The sequence below is a fragment of the Carlito syrichta genome, unplaced genomic scaffold, assembly GCF_000164805.1.
Source record: "Carlito syrichta isolate Samal-C Ts95f unplaced genomic scaffold, Tarsius_syrichta-2.0.1 Scaffold312169, whole genome shotgun sequence".
Taxonomy (NCBI): domain Eukaryota; kingdom Metazoa; phylum Chordata; class Mammalia; order Primates; family Tarsiidae; genus Carlito; species Carlito syrichta.
Genome location: NW_007256265.1, coordinates 324,235 through 346,186, shown reverse-complemented (window position 1 = coordinate 346,186; position 21,952 = coordinate 324,235). Strand labels below are relative to the sequence as shown.

The following is a 21,952-nucleotide window of genomic DNA, read 5'->3' as shown; positions in this document are numbered from 1 at the left end:
AAATTATATATTTAAAGTGATGTAAGAACACTTCATACTTCTCAAATGATGCATTGCTTCTTAATTCTGTTCTTTGTGAATGAAGCAAAGCCAAGTTAAAGCATCTGGAATGAATATGGAGCTTTTATTTCATTAAGAAAGGCAAAAGGTATCCTATGATCTGAATATCATCATCAAATCATAGAAGAACTAGGCCAGGTACGACCTCTTATTTTCCACATTATGACGTTTGCTACAACTTAAAGAGTAAAAATTTTTGCAAGCAAAACATCTCAGCATTTTCATGCGAATCTAATACAAAAATTTAGGTAGAAGTTTACATTTTTAAAAGCTTTTATACACTAAAAAAAGCAGGAAGAAACCAGCATGGTGGCTCACTTCTGTAAGACCAGCACCTTGGGAGGTTGAGGTGAGAGGATCACTTGAACCCAGGAGTTCCAGACTAGCCTAGGAAACACAGCAAGACCTCATTTCTACAAAAGGTAAATATATTAGCTGGGTGTGGAGGGGTGTGCCTGTAGTCCCAGCTACTCAGGAGGCTGAGGTGGAAGGATCGCCTGAACCAGGAGGTCCAAGGATATGGCAAGCTATGATTGTACCACTGCTCTAAAGTACAGCCTGGGCAACAGAGATCCCAACTCAAAAAAAAAAAAAAAAGGAAAGAAAGAAAGATAAAAAGGAGGAAGAATAGTTCAATAGCTCAGATTTCCTCAATTCCTGCTGACTTGCTATAAATCTGAAGTAAGGAATTACTATGAGACCAGCAGCCGATGGGCAGGTAGAATACAGGCTTCCTGGGTCCAAAGTAGAAAGAAGCATGTCCTTGGCAGATTTCAAAGGAAGAAAATAATTTCCTATGAATGTCATTGTACGACAACATAGGTTGGTATGCTGCAAACACTTCAGGCAAAAAAAAAAAAAAAAAAAAAGTACTGAGCAATGTCATTTAAATGGTACTTCTGTTGCCCAAACAGTTGTACAGTGCTCCACAGAAGAATTAATGAAACATTAATAAAATAACAAGTTAATTTGTAGAATTTAAAGTTAATTAAAAGTAAGGCCAGGCATGGTGGCTAACACCTATAATCCCAGTTGGAAGGCCAAGGTGAGAGGATTGCCTGAGTCCATGGGTTTGAGACCAGCCTGGGCAACTTGGTGAGACCATATCTCTACAATAAATAAAAAAATTAGCTGGGCATGGTGGCGTGTGCCTGTAGTTCCAGCTACTTGGAAGGCTGAGGCAGAAGGATCACCTGAGCCTAGCAGGTCGAGGCAAGCCACTGCACTCCAGCCTGGGCGACAGTGAGACTCCAACTCAAAAAAATAAAAAAATAAAAAGGGCTTCATCCCATTTGCCTAAATTTTTGAAAATATTAAGATACCATAAAGACATATTATAAAGTGTCACTGAGAATAGTGTGATTCTTTTAAAAGGAAAGACTTTGGTATGAATGGTTAAAATCCATACACCATTTCTGCAAAAAAGTTTCTAAGTAAGACTTAAGAGGATCTTCAGTCTGAGGAAAACAATTGAAATTGAAATACGTGTTTTTCACCATTACCACTTACAAATCATGTGTTTACCAAGAAAGTCAATCTATAGTGAATACTAACTTACTTTATCACATAGAACAATTTCACTGTACACTAGTACACTATGAACATATACACCATACCCATAATTCTGTCCCTATGCAAATCTATTGGCATGTCACAAAAACTGCCCACAGTGTTTTTTGGATAAATATTTATAGCCTCGTTCATTTTGAATTTTAATAGCCATTTGAAAATATAGTATTTTATTTATTTTTGTGTATAAAATTTCCAAACTTTTGCATAAATCCTCGAAACTTGTTTTCATTGGGTTGATATGAGTGATACACACCAGTGTTGTAATTAAGCCTTGGACTAGACCTGCCATAACTATTGCCCATAGTTGGGGATTTTATTTCAGGGCGATTTAGACTAGTATTTGGTGTGTTGCTTGTTGGCTGAATAGTATTCTCAATCTTACAAAATGGCTCAAAACGACTGTAAACACGCCGGTCAATTGAATGAGATCTTAGAATCTCATTGGACGTTGGCCTTGGAGAAGAAGTTGACCTTCTTTCAGGAATAACAGCTGCATTCATTTCCTTTGAATCTCGGTATTGGATCTGTTCGGTGTTAAATCTTGGGGCAGAAGCATTTCCTGCCCTGTCCAAGAACTTGTTTTCATCTGGACCTGGAGAAGGTATTTTATTACATTCACCTGATGGAAAATTTATCCCCTGAGATGAGCTAACTGTTACATCTTCCTTACTCTTGTGGATGCTGCCTTGAGAGTTTGATGAGGAAGAACGCTTTCTCCTAGGAGATGAGTCAACTTTTGGTTCCGATTTTTTTGGTTTCTGATTTTCTTCACCCTCAGAAGCTAATGTGTCAGAGCTACTACACATTCTATAAAAGACAGGTGCTTTATTTTTGGATAGATTTTCTTTCTTTTCTGGGGTAAGGCTAAGCAATGACCTTAACTTCTGAGATCCCTTTTTCAAAAAACTTGGGGAACCCTTAACTTCCTTCTTCAAAGTGAGTTCTTTGTTGGGTTCCTCTTTATTCACATCAAGGAGAGCAGCAACGGAAACTGATTTGGTAGTCGGGCCACCTGGAGGATTTCTCTTAATAACGTCTTCCTCCTCTTCCTCCATGTTATGGGTCACATTGTGCATGCTTTTAGAACTTTTCAGCAAATCCTCCTTGGGTTTTTCTGGTTGCCTAACTCGATTCCTGGTAAGTGTACTGTATACATAGTGCTTACTATTTCCATGATCTAAATTGGATTTTGAGTGGTCAAAGTATGGGAAACTTCGCCTCTTAAGTAGATTCTCGTTTTGTTGGTTCTTTGGATTTTCTGTCTGCTTATTGACACACAAGGTTGTATATATATAGTTACTTGATTCTTTATGGCCATTTGTAGTTTGGTTTACAACTGGTGAGTGGTTTTCAGGAACCTGTAGATTGTGCATCTTTGGTGCCTCTGACTGTGATGGGAGGTTGGGGGTTGATTCTGGCAAGGGTTTGTCTGTCAAATGTTGTACATTGGTAGGGGTTTCTGGGACCTTTTTAGGTGTGTCACTTCCCTGAGAACCAATGATAGTTGAATTTGAGGAGCCGGTTGTATTACTGTTAACTTCCTGTTGTTCGGGTAAAGTTGGTTTAAATACAAAAGAAGAACGAAGCCGAGAATGAGTATAAAGGGCATTGGCTTTCGAATTCTCAGGAGTATCATAGCCCTCAAATCGGTCACCTAAAGCTGATCCATTTGAGTCAGGTGTAGCTTCTGAATGATCATTTAAGTAGGATTCAATTCTCCAGTTACGTAGGAATGACTTTGTGGTATGCTCAAGAGTTGGCATTCGTTGTTGCAAAAAGCGAATATGATTATCTGTCCCATTAAAAGACCTCCGCACAGTTGAATTCCTGTCTGCAAGGTTTGTTGTTTTTCTCTGGGCAAGCCGGTCAGCAAAGCTCTGGGCAGGTGTGTTTTGGGGGTGTGCATAGCCTCCACGTGATGAGGATGTCACACTGAGACTATCTGAAGGTCTTTTCCAATTACCAGGCAGATTACTGGTTCTATTCAGAGCCCTATTAAGCAGCAGGTATGGCGTCGTCTCTGGCTGCTCCCCAGCATAACTGTGCCTTTTCCAATTTTCATTTAGCTGAGTGGGTTGAAACTGACGTATTGTATTTGGACCATTAAAGTTTGGAACAAAATGGGGTTTGTATCCATGATGTCTTATGTTATATTTGTCATGTTCATTCCGCGTATATATCCCTCTGTTTTTGAAGTAACCAGAATCTAGTTGATGAATTTTGTCTTGTCTACCAAAAAGATTTCTTTGGCTGGAAACAGAGGCTAATGAAGAAACTGAACACTGGTAAGTGCCATTTTCCCAGAGTGCTTTGCCATGCTTCACCCTTGATGATTCTTCTTGAGCATATGAACTGGGAATGCAGGATCTAGCATAGAGTGTTCTAAATTCTTCATCAAAGGACTCAACAAGTTGTCCTGTGATTATCTGAACCATGCTGAGGTGAGTTTTCTCAAATGACCACATATAACTGAAAAAAAAAAAGAAACATTTTTAATTTTGATAAGTTGAAAGACTGATCATATATAGTTCTACTGTAAAAAGGTGTTACTTAATGTTTTAGTGTGTTTTATCTTGGCTACTATAATTTAGAATATTTTCAATTGTTATATGCTTGTAATTACACGTCTTCCCATACTCATATTCATATTTTTAAACAACAAAACTCAAGTTACGGTTTTGAATCCACCCATGATTTCTAACACAACTTTCCAGAAGTCCAAAGAAAAGTTTGTTGTACATTTTATATACCTGCCTGCAAAGAATGTATGTAGCAAAAACTGATATTGTATTTCATATATACCATCTTGGCAGAGTGCAGGAAATCCAGTATTGGAGGAAGAGATGAGAGGGCTAGATTTTGCTGCGCCACAGACATGTGAGCTTGGGCCTCACTTTCTGCATGTTCAAAATGAGGCATATTAGCTACAATGGATTATAGTTGTAACATGATATAACATAGGAGACGTCTATTTCCTTTTTTTTTTCGACTTGGAGTCTCACTCTGTCACCCAGACTGGAGTGCAGTGGCCGCTCCCGGCCACCGCAGCCTCGACCTGCTGGGCTCCGGTGATCCTTCCGCCTCAACCTTCCAAGTAGCTGGAACTACAGGCACGTGCTACCACGCCTGGCTGATTTTTGATTTATTGTAGAGATGAGGTCTCGTCAAGTTGCCCAGGCGGGTCTCGAACCCGCGGGCTCAGGCAATCCACTCACCTGGGCCTCCCAAAGGCACGGGATTACAGGCTGAGCCACGGAGCCCGGCTAGGAGACATCTATTTCAATGCATGTATTTTAAGAGTCTCAAAGTTTTCAGACTGTTATCTCTGTGGCTTACTCAGTAAGTGTAATTTAGTGTGCTGGGAGCTGTAAACAGAGATTTGTCGGCCGCAGCCTCAGTTGGTAAAGGGCAAACTTCACTGTACTCAGTGTACACAGTATTAGTAAATGTAGTCCTCAGAAATCATGCCAGTCAAAATGCCAACCAGGGTCTTTTAATATAGAATACAATTTCTAGAAAATTAAAATTTATATGACTTTACAGTACTTTATGGAACGTCCAAACACTTTCCTTCCTAGAGTTTAGAGGTGATAACTATCTTGAAATTTCCTATCAAATTTTAAATCTGATCTTTGAAAACACAGATGATTTAATATATAGAGTCCCTGAGCTGAGAAATAAATGAATTGCTAATATGCTACACAACAAATAATATACATAACATAATGGGGGTTAATACAAAATGAAAAAGAAACAGACACTCTCCACATTGAAGGATTGTATTGTCTATAAAGGAAATAATAAAAAGTACAAATAAAAAGACTTTTTTAATGTGCCAAGTAATAATTGAAAATACATAAGATATCACAAACAGCAGTGTGCAATTTAAGAATCCTGTTATTCTGATATGCTTAATTTTATCTAGTATGCCTATTGAAAACATAGCATGAGAAGAACATTGACTAAGTGTTCTTTGTGTGAGCACATGTGGGTCACCTGGCTGACTTAAAAGAAATGGTAGGGCAACTCTCTCGGGTCCCCACATGCTCTGGGAGCTTTTCTGTCCTCTCAATAAATCCTGCCTTCTTTAAAACAGAAGAAAAGAAAAAAAGAAAAAAGAAACGGTACTAAAGTGTAAATGGAGAAATTTTCAATCCAACTGAGAATGTGAAAACAAAATATGTTCGAAACATCAAATAATAGAATGAAGAGTAGCTATCAAGTATGAGGAAATCCTTGAAGAAACTGATGAGTTCAAAAACTGTTTTGAGCAGTAGAAAAGTATCATGATAGGTACATTGCATCAATATTTTACAATACTTTGATGAAGACTAAATAGCCACAAGTTCAGACAAAAAAGGTGTGGAACGACACATTGGATGGAAGAAGCAACATGTGGAAAAGGAAAGGAAGCAATAATGGTCATGTTTTGATTGAACACAGAAAGCATTATATTTAGCTGAAGAAAATAAATAAGCCATATAAAAGATTTATGAATTAGTGGGAAAAATCAGAAAGTTTATGTAGAATTTGTTTCCAAACTTTGATAAATTATAATCGATGTTTGAGGAATTTTTTTTTTAGTGGCTATTTCTAGAATAGATTTGAAAGATGAGGGATTGAATGTACCAGGAAGAGTGAAGCAGAATAAAGTAAGAGCCTACTTCAAAGGAGAAAGTGGAATAATGTGAGAGCGATCAAAAAAAACACAAAAAAAATGAAATTACTTGTTTCTGCAGATCAAACGGTCAACCAAAGTTTTTATCTGGAAGTTTTGGGAAATTACATCACAATTTGTCTCAAGTTGTGGCAAATAGATGATTGGTTCTTCCACTGTGACAACACACTTGCCCACACTGTGCTGAGTGTTCAGCAGTTTTTCACCAAATATGGCATGACCCCAGCCCCGCCCTCCCTATTCACCCAATCTTGCCCCAAGCAACTATATTTTTGTTTCCCCAGATTAAAAAAGTCTCAGAGGGAAATGTTTTGCCCATGTGGAAGAGGTGAAACAAACAAAGAGAGAAATGGCAGAAGCACTAAAAGGCATTAAAATTGATGAGTTCAAAAACTGTTGTGAGCAGTGGAAAAACATCATGATAGGTGTATTGCAGCAAACTGAGAGTCTTTTGAAGGTGACTGAAATTTAAACATGTAAGAATAAATACACAATTTTTTATAAATAAACTCCAGGTTTTGGGGGGTTCCCCCTTGTAAGTAAAAATGTTGTGCCAGTAGTAAGAAGAAAGAATCAGAAGATCTTCATGTCATAAGGGCTGTCAATAGGTTATGAGATAAAAATAATCTCCAGGTGTTGAGCTTAAAAAACTGAGAAGATGCTGGTGCTGGTGAACGAGTGACAACTGGAAAAGTTTTCCTGCTATGGTAAATCAGAAAATAATAATGCAATAAAATTTCAGGTAACAGGAGGACATTCAATGGAGTATATTCAATAAATAAATCTGAAACACTAGAGACACGCTTCAGGGTTTGGGAATGAATCCCTGTCTCTCGCTCATATCCCAGGTGATCTGTATCAACTATATGCCAGAAAACTACCACATCTGTATTGTTAGTGCTGACCTCTTCCTTATCTCTGGAATCAATGCCCAATCTCTTTGCAATTTTAATGGGCCTTTAGTATGTCCTATTAATAAGTTTTCATCCAACACTGCTTCTTCCCCCAATCTGTTTCTTCCCTAGCCTTACTTATTTAACTCAGTGGCACAATCAGCTTTTCAGGTGATCAAGACAGAAATCAAGAAGTCATCTATGAATGCTTTTCTTTCCGACCCAGCAAGAATCAACAGGTCCTGCTGACTCTGGTTCCAAAATCTCTCACAAATCTATCCTATCCTGCTCTCACCCTAGTCTAAGACATCGTCAGCTAATATGACTCTTAGTTTCCGCATTTGCTCATATTTCCATCAACACAGCAGTAGGAGTGAACTTTTCATAATAATTGGGTCATGTCACATTCCTACACAGAACTTTGCATTTTGTGTAAATTAAAATTCAGACTCAATACATGGCCTAAGAGAATTCCTTCTCTGCTTGCTTTCCAGTTTCACTACAAATTGCTCTCTCCTTGCCTAATGTACTCCTGCCACATTGGCCTTCTTTTCTGTTCCCAGATATCTGCTCCAGGATCTTTTCACTTACTTTTCCTTCTGCAATGTTTTTCTTTCATCTGGCAGTCCCTGGCTGACTTCTTAGAAGACACTTATGTCTACCCTACGCAAATATGTACCTGATCATGCTTTATCATATTTCCCTGGTCTCACACTTCCAGTGCCCCTTATTACTATCTGATATTTTCTTGTGTGTTCTCTCTTGTTAATCATCTATCTCCCTTGCCCACTAAAAGACAAATTATCTCAGTTTAGGGACGAGTTCAGGGCTACCTTTCCAGGAGCTAAGAATGCTGCTTGGCATATTGCAGAAGCTAAAAAATATTTGTTGCAAATAAACAAATGATAATATAAATGAATGATCAATCATTTTCAAAATAAAAAATAAGCGATGTTTATGTTGGTGGAAAGTTTAAAAGGTTTAAATTAAATCTGGATTACTATGCATGTTTCTTTCTTTTTCTCCCATATACATTACTAAAAAGACAACAATGGGAAAAGGGAAGTAGCTAGAGAAAGTATTAAACACATTTTAGAAGACAGAAATCTGATGGAGAAGTGGTAGCTGACTCGGGGAAGTTTGTACAAGTTGAGTACCAATGAGAATAAGCCAGTTGGGCCCAGTAGAATCTTTATGGATTCAATGCTGGAAGTAAAGCCTACTGTGGATGATACATGGCCTTTAATAAGGCCATGTAAACAGAAAACAGGAGACTTGATTGAAAGTCCCCTGTAGGGTGGCTGGCCCTTCACATTCACTTCTCTTCTCTCTCCCCTGCAGCACACCTTCCTATCCCTTTCAGGAAACCTACAGTTTACTTCAGCAGAAACAAATCCAGAGAAGGCCTGAACTCAGAAACTTTGAACAACACATGCTGGGATGAAGCTGAAACTAAAATCAAACATTATCAGACCCTCAGCTCCCTTCCCCATTTTGCTTCTAGAATACCTGCAAGTTAGGTTCATAACCTGACTGCATTCCCAATTCTGTCTCCTTCTACCAAACTTTCAGGGAAAGATATTATTTCCTGGAAACACTGAACAGTCCCAGATAAACGAGCTATTTATGCTGACATTTGGTGGTCCTCTTGCAAAATTGCCAGAATTCCAGCCAACCACTCTGCTATAAGCTCCAATGTTGGTAAGCATTTCCCACCCAGTTTCTAATTAGCTTTATAATCCCTCACTCTTAAATGTAAACACAGTAAAAGAGAAGAAAGGGCATGGTCAACTTGTCTATGAAAAAAAATGACAATATCATAATATGAGGGACAAAAGCTGTTTTTAAACCAAATGGAAATATATTTTTAACCAATTTATAACCAGTCCACCAGATCCTGTGATTATATTGTTTGCAGTAGAAAAAGGTCCATGATTGTTAGGAAAACTGACAATGCTTGACTGACAACCATTAACATTTTAAAGAAGAACATTTAAAATAACAAAAAGAACAGAGTTGTGATGAATTTTCATAATCTGCGGTCCTAAGTATTCCACATTAACTACCATAAATAGTAACATAAAATCTGTCTCTGGCTTATGCTATAGAGGTATAGATACATAATAAAAAATAGATAAATAATATAGATTAAAAAAAAGCCATTGCTGTGGTTTCTTTGATTTTCTCCACATTAATCTAAAGTAGTTCAGTTGTAGTCATTTCAACACATAGCACCTATTAATACCTAGGGGTAGCAAACAAAAAGTTGAGGTGAATTTAAGATAATCTTAAAAGTCAAATTAAATAATAAGAATAGAAAGCAGCCGAACTTGGTGGCTCAGCCTGTAATCTCACGCCTTTGGGAGGCTGAGGTGAGTGGATTGCCTGAGCCCACGGGTTTGAGATCCGCCTGGGCAGTGAGACCTCATCTCTACAATAAATAAAAAAATCAGCCGGGCGTGGTAGCGCATGCCTGTGATTCTGGCTACTCGGAAGGCTGAGGCGGAAGGATCGCCGGAGCCCAGCAGGTCGAGGCTGCGGTGGCCGGGAGCGGTCACTGCACTCCAGTCTGGGCGACAGAGTGAGACTCCAACTCAAAAAAAAAAAAAAAAAAAAAAAGAATAGAAAGCATTAAACTACAATAAGCTTAGATAAAAAACACTATCCTGTAAGTCAAGTAAACGCAATTCTAATTAAAATTTCAATTAAAAACTCTCTAAAACCAAATGGTTCTGAACAAATATATTCATACATAATGAGTTTTTAAAAGGACTCACTAATTTCAAGCACTAGCTGTCATTTCTGTTCTTAACAAGTTTTCCTTTGGAGCTCCCAACAGCAGGTTTTTCAAAAAGGTCCCTGAGCTTGAAGGGAAAGTCAGTAGAAAGTAACAGTTAAAACTAGTCCTAAAATAATAGTTAGCATTAAGGGTTTTGGATGTATTAACTCGATCTACCCTCACAACAATGGTATGAGGTAGGTTCTATGATTATCCTCATCTTACAGCTGAGTAAACCCAAGTGTAATCAGATACAGTAACTGTTCAAGGTCCATTTTCTTCTCATGGACTTTTTAAGTTATTAAGAGAAGAGACAAAGGTTTCCCCTCACATTGTCCTGTTTACCTCCACAGCTCTTCTGGATTGTTCTTTCAGTCTTTAATAATGAATCGAGTCTGTTTTTGTAACCTAGCAGTTCACAAGTGTCTGCTGGTGTTTTTACCTGCCTCACTAGGTGTCTGATTCAGGACTGATGCCAGAGACTTATTTATAAGAAAATATCAGGGCAGCGCCTATGCTCTGGAGCCAGCCTGACCTGGACTGGGCTGCCAGTGGTGGTTTGATCAGATGCTTACTAGTACAAAGTAAGAAAAATCCATTCAACAGGTTCTTCAATTATAAACAACTTCTATTTTCACGAACACTGCTATTAAATCCATACTACTAGTGTTTTCATAAGGAGCAAAATGACTTTTAATATTATCTGTAGGGAACCTTAGATAGTAGTCAACCTCCTCATTTTTGGATGAAGAACCTGAAACTCAAGAGAATTATATGATTACCCTAAGAACAGAAATTTCTTAGGGGTAAATCATATAATTTCCTTTAAGTCGGAGACTCACTCTGTGACCAGGATGGAGTGCAGCGGCACAATCACAACTCACAGCAACCTCAACCTCCTGGGTTCAGGCAATCCTTCCACCTCAACCTCCTGAGTAACTGGGACTACAGGCATGTGCCAACAGACCTGCCTAATTTTCTACTTTTTACAGAAGTGAGGTCTTGTTATGCTGTCCACGCTGGTCTCAAATTCCTGGCCACAAGCTATTCTCCTGTCTCAGCCTCCCAAAGTGCTGGGATTACAGGTGTGAACCACTGTCCCTGGCCTAACGTTCTTCAAGGTGCAGCCATAACTCATACCTAGGTCTCCAAGCTTCCATGATAGTGATCTATTTTTATTTTTAAGAAAGAGCTAAGCTGATTATACTAAAATTTGAAAGTAATAAATTATTTAAATAATTGATTTAACACTGCAGGTAAACACCAGGATCTTACCTGTAAGAACCGTACATCACTTTCTGGCAGTCAACTAACAAAAATTTCTGTTCCATTTTTCCATGAAATTTTGCCCCCGTTTTTGAAAGATAATCTTGACCTTTTACTGTCCGCACTCGAATATTCTAGAATTATATGCAAATATAAAATAAATATTATGATTAGAAAGAGAATGTTTTGAAAAGTACAATACATGTCATGATAAAACCTTAATACCAAAAAAGTACTTGAAGTATTTTTTAAAAATACTTAAAAATCAGTTAAAAAATTTTTTTTCTCAAAAAATCTCCCAAAACTTAAATGCTTAAGGAAAATAATCACTTAAAATATATATTTTTAACATAGTTTAAATAGGAGACACAATTTAACATTTATACAGAATGGTATCTTAAATTATTTAGGCTCCTTCTGTAAAAAATTCTTACGGGTATGGTACCATGACGATAAAATAACTAAAATTAAAATCTATCTTGCTTTTAAAAGGTCAACCATAACTGAGAAAAAAGCCACTATGGCAAATGATTTTGTTAAGTAATATCTGCTGAATCACACAGAAGCACTTGAGTCAGTGATTTCAAGGTTATGTAACACAAAACTGAACTATTAAATAGGAATTGATAAAAACACAATATAAAACCTTCATGAAAATGTGTATTCTCAGTCACATTCTGAAAAGTACCGGGAATTTTTACTTTTGTATTAATCTACCTTAACATGTTTTAAATTTTACTGAGATAAAAATGATACACAAAATACTTGAGGAAAAAAAACCAATATAGAATTCTTACCCTGAGGCGTTGAACTTGACAATTTTGTTTCTCAGTCATATTTAGAAAATGATTAAAATTGGACTCATCAAGCAGAATGTATACAGATATCCCTCGAGCTGATGCCTCAACTATTTCCTTGAAAATATCTACATCTGTAAACATATCCATCACTAAAGCAATAACCTGTCAAAAATAAGAATATAAAACAACTTAGATATTTCATAGAAAAAAGATTAAGAAATTAATTCGTTTCAGTTAAAATCAGATAAAACAGAACATGACTAAATACATAAATATGCATACAAATATATATACAAGTATATTTTTGCAGTTTGCTAAAATAGGAGCAAAATCTATATTAAAGCAAGCAAATAACTATATGCAGATCTGTAATGCTAATTTTCATATTAGCTTTAAGTTAAAGGGAATCTGCATTTCAGTAGGATTTTGAATGAAGTGCAAATTCAAATTCTAGATTGCTAGGCTGCCTGCAGAGTAGACAAAGTGGATAGGGTGGAAGCCAATGTTACAATTTTTCCTAGGAGACATTTTCAGGAGACATTTTCAGGGAAAATCAGGGTTTGGGGAACTAGTTGTTAAAAATAAAGATCTTGGGGACCTGGGTAGAAAAAAAAAAAATCTAGAAATAGAAATACACCTAGGAAAGGAGGAAAGATAAAGAGTACAAAAATACTTGAAGACCAGAAAATTAAATATACAGTCATCCCTCAGGATACAAAGGGGATTGATTTCAGGATCCCTGTGTATACCAAAATTCACATATACTCAAATCCCACAGTCAGCCCTGAAGAATACACATATACGAAAAGTAAGCTCTCTATATATGTGAGTTTCACATCCCACGAATATTGAAATTTCTATTCATGCTTGGTTGAAAAAAAATCTGCATATAAGTGGACCCATACAGTTCAAATCCATATTGTTCAAGAGTCAACTTGCCTAAAATTACCTTAGCATATAGAATAAGTAAAAGAACAAAAATGAATTTAAAAAGGTGATATGATTAAGAAGGTAAGTGTATAGGAAAATGCCCTAAAGAACTCTAAAAATGGAGAGTCCATGCTGATTGTTTGAAACAAAACTGTTATTGACTCTGAAACACAATGAGAGTGAAATAATGCTGGAAGAAGAAAAATAATTAATTGGTTGACCATCTTCTATGTACCAGCCACATTTATTTATCTCCTATTATGTGCCGAAAAGGGTAAAATTCCTGCCCTTGTGAAGCTTAAAATCTTGTGGCGGAAGACACAGGAAGCAACAAACATAATAAATAAGCAAATTATGTAATGAGTTATATATTTTGGGGAAAAAATAGAGCAGGAAAAGAGGGATCAAGGGTTCCTGGAATTTGAGAAAGAGGAGATTCAAGGTTTCAAGGCAGGTGGCTTTGAGACAGTGTCTTTTGAGCAGACTTAAATGGAACTGAAGTTATCCACATGGATATCTTGGCAAAGAGTGTTCCAAGGAGGGGAAACCAGCAGTTCTGTTTTGGCACATTCAAAGAACTACAAGGAAATGGTGGGAATAAAATGAAAAAGAGCGTTACCACAATGTCTTGAAGGCATTGTAAACCTTCCATGTTTTTTTCTGAATCAGATTGTAAGCTAGTAGAGGGTTTTAAGTTGCAATAATACTAAGATCTGATTATGTCCTGAAGCCTTGTTCTGGCTACTGTATTAAAAACAGACTTGAAAGATGGTAGCAAGAGTAGAAACAGAGAAGAGTTAGAACTGTTGGGGAGATTCAAGTAGGAGGTGATTGTGACAGGACCACGATAATAGTGCCAGAGGAAGAGGAATGGTCAAATACGGGATATCCTTGAGCCTAAAGAACTTGTGGATGCGGGGTGTGAGAGACAAAGGGAAAGCAGGATAATTCTAATATTTTTAGCCTCACTTATCTGAAGAACAGAGTTGTCATCAGCTGTAGTACATTTTAGGTGAAAGATTAAAATAGAAAATTAAGTTTGGGAAGACTAGATATCCAAGTGGAATGTTAAGCAGAGAGGCCTGGGCCAGAGATGTAAATTAGGTATTGGTGATGTAGACATAATGATAAAATCCAAGTCATCAAGGAAGAGAGGGTAAATATAAAAGAAAACCAAGAACCAAGACCTGGGACACTTCAAAGTTAAGAGATCAAACACCAGAGGAGGTGCCAGCAAAGGAGACTGAGGAAGCAAAGAGCAGGTGGAATCCTGAATGCCAAGTGAAGATAGTGTACCTGAAAGGAGGAGGGTGTAATTAAGAGGGTCAAATTCTACAGCCAGCCAAGTGTAGTTTTAATGGAGCAGAAACAGCAAAAGCCTCACAGGAAGGCATTTAAGAGAGAAGCGAAACAAACACCGGATATAGCAGGCAGAATAGCTATTTTTCTGTAATTTGGCTACAATAGGAAACAGAATAAAGCAGTAGCTGTGGGTAGAGCTGGGTCAAGAGGAGTGTATTTTTTTTCACTTTTAATTGACAGATATAATTTTATGTGTTTAACGTGTACAAAATGGTGTTAAGATATGAAATCAAGAAACTAATGGGCAGAGAAAATGTAACATATGTATAAATGTGGTGACACACACACACACGCACAGGAGCACTATTCAGCTACAAAAAAAGAATAAAATCCTTCCGTTTTTGACAACATGTATGAACCTGGAGAACATTATGTTAAGTGAAATAAACCAGGCACAAAAAGACAAAACTGCATCATCTCACTCATATGTGGAACTAAAAATATTCATTTAAAAGAGAAATGACAATTCTGTATGTCTTTATACTAATAAAATGCTCCAATAAAGAGTAAAATTAATGGTGCAAGAGAAGGTAGGAGTTAAGGTGGGAAAGGGGAGACATTCTGGAACAATGTTTTTTGAGTAGACGATAAGGGATAGACTCTAGTCCATAGGCAGTAAAGACCAGTAAGTGGCCATTCATACTCTGAAGCCAGAAGGTCAAGTATAAAGGTGCAGATGCTGGTGGAAGAGCAGACATAACAGTGGTGCTGTGGAAGTGCTCTTCCAAGTACTTTAATTTTCTCAATGTAGTAGGAAGCAAGGTCTTCAACTGAGATTGAGGAATCCAGAAGATATTTTAAAGGTTTGAGGGAAAGGATATCATGTAGCCATCTTAGGGGACAGAAAAGGGAAGTACGAAATAACTTAGGAAATATAGCATGATTTCTAGTTTAGTGTTAGAGGCTCACCAGGTCATAAATTTAATAAGGGGTCAGTCAATTTAGCGGTTAAGTTATTCTCTACTGTCGTAGAGCTGCAGGTCTGCAGGCATGAAGAAGACAGAGTCAGACTGAACCATGGCTGTAGTTATGGGTGAGTGTGTAACAAACAGATGGGTCAGGGGAATTCAAGGTATATAGAACAAAGACTGGCTGAAATGATTGACTGTGGGCTTTACACTGGATATGGAGAGGAGAGAGGATGTCAGGAATGTGAGAGAGAATGAAATAAGTGGGTGTGGGATCAATGAACTTGAGGTCCTGCGGGGGTGGGGGCGGGCAGAGAAGATATTAAAGAATTATTTCATTTTTCAGATTTTTAAATATATATATATTTTAAATATATATATTTCTTTTTGGGGGGGGGGTTGGAGTCTCACTCTGTCACCCAGACTGGAGTGCAGTGGCCGCTCTTGGCCATTGCAGCCTTGACCTGCTGGGCTTCTGCGATCCTTCCGCCTCAGTCTTCCAAGTAGCCGGAATTACAGGCATGTGCTTCCACACCCGGCTGATTTTTTTGATTTATTATAGAGATGAGGTCTCGCTGCCCAGACGGGTCTCGAACCCGCGGGCTCAGGCAATCCACTCACCTCAGCCTCCCAAAGGCGTGGGATTATAGGTTGAGCCACCGAGCCTGGCTCAGTTTAATATATATTTATCTTTTAAATATACACGTTAGTATATTTTTATCTGTAACTATACTAACATGTATATGCCTTATATTTACTTCAGCTTATAACAGATGAAAAAAAATGAACATGAATTGATAACTGTCGAAACTATTTTACTGTATATAAAGTAGGTGTCTATACTATTCTTTCCACTTCTGAAAGTTTATAACACAAGACTGAAAAAATCAAAAAGACAAGAATATTTGCTGCTAGCAGATACAAGAGGTAGTAAGCCAGAAGACAAGCAGAGGTGGTGAATTAGGTGATGTAAGATCTCCATGTTAAGGGTCATGATACTTTGAAAGATATGATTAGGAGTCAATGGCTGAGGTATATTAAGACAAAAGCATAGGAGGAGAGAAGGAAAAGGCCAGGAATTGAGACAAGAATGGTGTAGGAAAGAGGGTTTCCTGATAGAGACTCGGGAACAAAAATTGTGAAGAAATGAGAGGGAATGGAATGACCTGAGAATAACCACATGGTAATATACCAGGATAATGTGATGGATACATTGTGAATACATTAAAAGATAAGTGAAGTTATGGACAATATCTGAGATCATTTTTATTTACTTGGATATAGTGTTTAAACAAAATAACAGGTCATGTCCAAATTACATCCATGATGACATTCTTTAAACTACCCATGAGACAAACTCCAATCAGATTTTCTCTAGGAAGAACAATTTCAATCATGCCAGTGGCCTCCCACATTCTCTTATTTATAAATGGAATGTGGTGCCAGATGAAGGGAGAAGCTGGTCATCACCGCCTCACCCAAGTTTGGGAATACTTTTCATAACATCAAATATCTGAAAAATCTTTATATCGTTATCTACAATTAATAATCTAATGCTTTTACTATGCATTAATGAGTGTTGTAATAATATGTAGGATTTAAGATTAAAAAGTGCCCAAGTGATAAATTGATTTTATAAATTAACATAAAATATGTATGTCTGGAGCAGTTTGGTACTAATTTTTTGAAACAGAATTTTTAAAATAAAGATTATTATACAACACGGTATTCTTTAGTCAGCATATCAAAGAATTTATTTTTAATCTGCCAGATAGTCTCACATAACAAATTACTTTCGACTTTGGAAATGAACAAAAACACATTACTAAGATACATAAAAATTTTTGTTTGCAAAAATTAATTGAAGTCACTCAGCCAATGGATGATTCTGTCACACCAATGGTAAAACAAATGACAGTCTTTCTTGCATGACAGATAATTCACTGCATCAGGATCCAGGAAATTAGATTACACATCTTTGACAAGCTTATCTGATGTCAATCAAGTCAGGTTGCTTCCCAGGGCTTCTATTTCCTTGTACCTTCACTTGATGTGCTGAAAAATTACATAGAATCTACAGAAAATTTTGATTATGCCACACAAGGCAAAATAAAATGTAACTCTTTTTAATAGCTGATTACATTCTATGGAAGAAATAACAATTAGAAATGAGGTATATGCCGATTTGATATAAAATTATTACATACTCAGTTCTCTAAATCCCATTTTGCTATAGAAATGACCAAAATACGTATATATAGTCAAAGAAAAAAATATATACCTAGTTAGTATCAGATTTTTTCAAAAGGTGCATCAAATTATGTAAATTAACAGAAACCAATTATAATGAAATAGTATTCATTAAGTGACCATGGTATTACTGATATTCTCTCTTTACTTTATTAATTTTTATTACATATTCATAATTCTTACATTTTAAATTGGAAAAGGAAATAAAAACATTCATCAGAAATTTTTGAGACTTAGAGAATTTTTAGAAAGCTATTCCAGGTCATTTTTTAAGATTTGAGAAAAATGTCACATTTTTTAGTTGTTTGCAAGAACTTGACTTGAGAACATTGATTTTCACCTATCTTTTTCACAGTACTAAATTTTCCTGAAGTGACCCAAACACTAGAGATCATGCTAAATTAAAATAATATGAACATCATTAATAAATTTAAGACCATTCAGGAGAGTATTTAATCAGGTGTCAGGTAATACACTGTAACAGTATTCAGCGAAAGTAAATAAAAACACGCTCTGTATATGTACATGGTTGTAAAGGTGGGTACATGGAAAATGAAACAGATAACAGGTCTTAGTGGATAATCTTAAATAATGAATAAACATTATTTTTAGCCATCAAGCTGGAAGACTAGCACTGCGAAGACATGGAGGCAAAGATTATAATGAAAATGATAACAATATTTTCCCAAGTATTTACTGAATTAACCTAAAATTAAACACAAAGATGATTATGTTTATGAGTATGGAATAAATTTAGTTGGCAAGAATTTACACAGATTATAAAAGATCTTGAAACTCTGACAGATGTTTAGATTTGATTGGCAAGCAATATAAATTCTAGAAAAGAGACTATCTGGTGAAAAGAGAATATCTGTTGAAAACCGTATCTTGGGAAAATGTGTCTAATAGTAACATGCACACCGAAAATATTTAAGTTCCTCTGACTTATGCGGCTGAAGAAAGATGAGAAGCCTTCTCTATGATTTTTATTGTAATATTATAAGTGCAATTAAATACCAAAAAGGTATAGTAGAAGCCAGTCATAAGAAAAATGAAAAGAACTGAAAATCAATGGTAAATTTTATAGAAAATGTTCATTACAATATTGACATTGAATACTTGTATTTTTTAGAAATATGCTTAACTATCTTCAGTATTGTATTTTGAAACCTGTATTGTTTTCCTCTTTGTAATCTTTTAGAATACAAAGCTGTTAGCAATATGACCTAGATAGTTAATGAAATGTAGGTGTACCTTGGGTTAATGCGCTGTAGTCACACAGGTGTCATTATCACCCTCAAAACTGAATATTATACCATTTATGCTTCATTTGAAGGGATTTAGACTTCCTTGGTAATTGCCTGAATAGAGGCAGGAGGATTTTATTTTTTTCCCCAACAGAAGAAAACCTAATAGGGAGTTCAAATTAAAAACAAAAGGTTTATGGAACTCTATAATAACTATACTTGTAATAAAATTCAACACAACTAAAAAACTTTAAGAATTAAGTAATAGAAATAAAAGAAAATGATCATTTAATGGACATATATTTCTAACTCTGTAAAACCTGTCAAAAATAATATGCCAAATGGATTTCAGAAAAAAAAGAGGCAGTTGTCTTTGGCCTAAATCCTTTACAGCCTAAGTAAGAGTACCCATTTCACATGAAATTTTATATATGATATACTGTGTGCACTATAATATTGGGTAGTAAATTATAGCTTTACATTATTAATGTATTAATAATTTCTGCAGAGATTTCTATATATCTATATTAATAGCTGTAGCGATGTATCTACTGGTTTGGTCTGCCATAAATTAAGTGGTCCTGGCAAAATCACTGAAATGTCTCTGAGTCTTGCTGACCTCTGTATACTGTAAATAAACCACAGCTAGGGACAGTGGCTCATGCCTGTAATCCCAGCACTTTAGGAGGTCGAGGTAGAAGGATTGCTTGAGCCCAGGAATTTGAGACCAACCTGGGCAACATAGCAGGACTCATCTCTACAAAAAGTCAAAAAATTAGCTGAGTGTGGTGACATGTGCCTTTAGTTCCAGCTACTTGGGAGGCTGAGGTGAAGGATCACCTGAGCCTAAGAGGTCAAGGCTGCAGTGAGTGGTGATCATGCCACTGCACTCCAGCCTGGGCAACACAATGATACCCTGACTCAAAAACAAACAAATAAATCAGAGAAAACCATGTGCATACCAAGTTCTAAAATTATATGTTGCAGTGACCATTCACTCCTGGTTATGATGACTATAATAATATAAATAGACAGACTTCAATTTCTATCATAAAAGAGTATTAGAGAATTTCATTTATGTATATTAAAACATGAGTACTGAATCACCCTAGCCATCTTGGGAGCTTATTATTCAAAAGTGATTTATAGCCGGGCTCAGTGGCTCACCTGTAATCCCGCGCCTTTGGGAGGCTGAGGTGAGTGGATTGCCTGAGTCCGTAGGTTCGAGACCCGCCTGGGCAGCGAGACCTCATCTCTACAATAAATCAAAAAATCAGCCGGGCGTGGTAGCGCACGCCTATAATTCCGGCTACTTGGAAGGCTGAGGCGGAGGGATCGCTGGAGCCCAGCAGGTCAAGGCTGCGGTGGCCGGGAGCGGCCACACTGCACTCCAGTCTGGGCAATAGAGTCAGACTTCAACTCAAAAAAAAAAAAAAAAGTGATTTATATATTACTAGGGGGATATAACAAATACTTGATACCTATAATCTTAATTATCAATGATATATAAATAATAAGATCTCACTATTTTTCAACAATTGGATTAAGAGGTACATGGCATGTAGCTTGCAAAAATCTCACCAACCACAGCTTGAAGAAAGTGAGAAAAAAATATACGGTACTATAATAAAAGTCATTAGAAGAGATAAAGGGCATGTTTTTGCATTGTTATAGAAAAAGCATTAATTTACAGAACTAATACTAATGTATGGCAATGCAAGGAAATTTGCATACATTAATTTTCACATCCTTTGCATAATGTTATATAATTAAAAATCCTTCACCACCACAAAAATAACTTATGTTTTTACCTTTATCCTATTTAAGCAAATCTTTTTATCAACTCTGTGCAAGTAGGCTCTTTGCTTTTTAAAGTAAATTTTACTTGAATAAGGAACTCTAAAAGAAGTTAGGAAAGGCTGGGCACAGGGCTCAGTCTGTAATTCCAGCACTTTGGGAGGCCGAGGCGAGAGGACTGCCTGAGTCTAGGATTCAAGACCAGCCCGTGCAACTTGGTGAGACCTCGTCTCTACAATAAATCAAAACAAATTAGCCAGGTGTGGTAGCGTGCACTTGTAGTTCCACCTACTTGGAAGGCTGAGATAGAAGGTTCGCCTGAGCCCAGCAGGTGGAGGTGGCTATAAGCATGCCATTGCTCTCCAGCCTGGACAACAGAATGAGACACCAACACACACACACACAAAAAAAAAAACTAGGAAAGAATGAGGGGGCAGGCCTAAAATAAACTACAAAGAAGACCCATAGTCTTTTTATTAATTTCAATAATTCAATCATTTTTCATGTTTTTATTTCCTAAGTACTTCCCCAAAAGTTAGTTTACTTGAAACTTGGTCTGGCAAGCGTCCTAAGCATGGGCCCCCAAGGCTAAGGTATCAGAAGATCTAGACAGAGTAGTTATTGGTAGAAAAGACAATCTCAAGCCTCCCCAGCCTCTCCAATACCAGGATGATCCAGTGATTATACAAGGAGTCCATTCTACAGAGCCCAAGAGGAAGCTTCGTGGAGAGCAACATTGTTTGAGGGGCTAGAAGAGAGAGAAGGGTTCACCAAAGCAGATTCTGTTCGACCAGCAAACAAGGAAAATGTCTCTCTAGCTTTGGACACAACTCAACTCTAGGTATGACTGAGAGATGCTCTCACAAATAAAGATGTTTTCTGAGTCACTGTAGAACTAGAAATGCTAGTGTTTTCTGAATTGCTGCTTCAAAAGAATCAGGCCATGCTTTAGTCAAATCCTGGCAATATTTGCAAAAATAGAAGAAGAATGTTAAGTTTATATATTAATTTCAAGGTAATAATAGACTGTACTAGGAAACAATGAAACATCCATAACTTTTTGAAAACAAAGTGTATGCCATAGTCTCATACTTCAATGTATATAAGTAAAGAGAGGATAGATATACAGTAGAATTATCTCACTAGGAATAAGCATAAAAATGTATTTTGTATAACTTTTTATTTACTTCATTCTCAATCTTATTATTAAAATGGTCAAACTTACAAGTTGAGGGAATAATACAATGAGTATGCATAGTCTATCACCAATATTTTCAAAATATTAAATGTTTGTCATAGTTTGTGTAACTTTACATATATTTACTAAATGATTTGGGATCAAAATTCAGAGTAAAAACTGAAATATTTTTTATATGGCTACAGTTTTTCAACAAGGGTTAGGAAAAGGGC

General features: G+C 36.7%; 1 protein-coding gene across 1 annotated transcript in view; it reads right to left on the bottom strand.

The window, feature by feature from the left end:
• Window positions 1-1,704: 1,704 nt before the first annotated feature.
• FAM83B (family with sequence similarity 83 member B) overlaps window positions 1,705-21,952 on the bottom strand; it is a 63,262-nt gene continuing 43,014 nt past the window's right edge. Inside the window, exons 2-4 of the mRNA XM_008069668.1 lie at window positions 12,046-12,210; window positions 11,258-11,382; window positions 1,705-4,101 (exon numbers count right to left, since the gene is read on the bottom strand). Coding sequence (XP_008067859.1) covers window positions 1,800-4,101; window positions 11,258-11,382; window positions 12,046-12,210 — 2,592 coding nt within the window. The 3' untranslated portion in view covers window positions 1,705-1,799. The remainder of the gene's footprint in view (window positions 4,102-11,257; window positions 11,383-12,045; window positions 12,211-21,952) is intronic.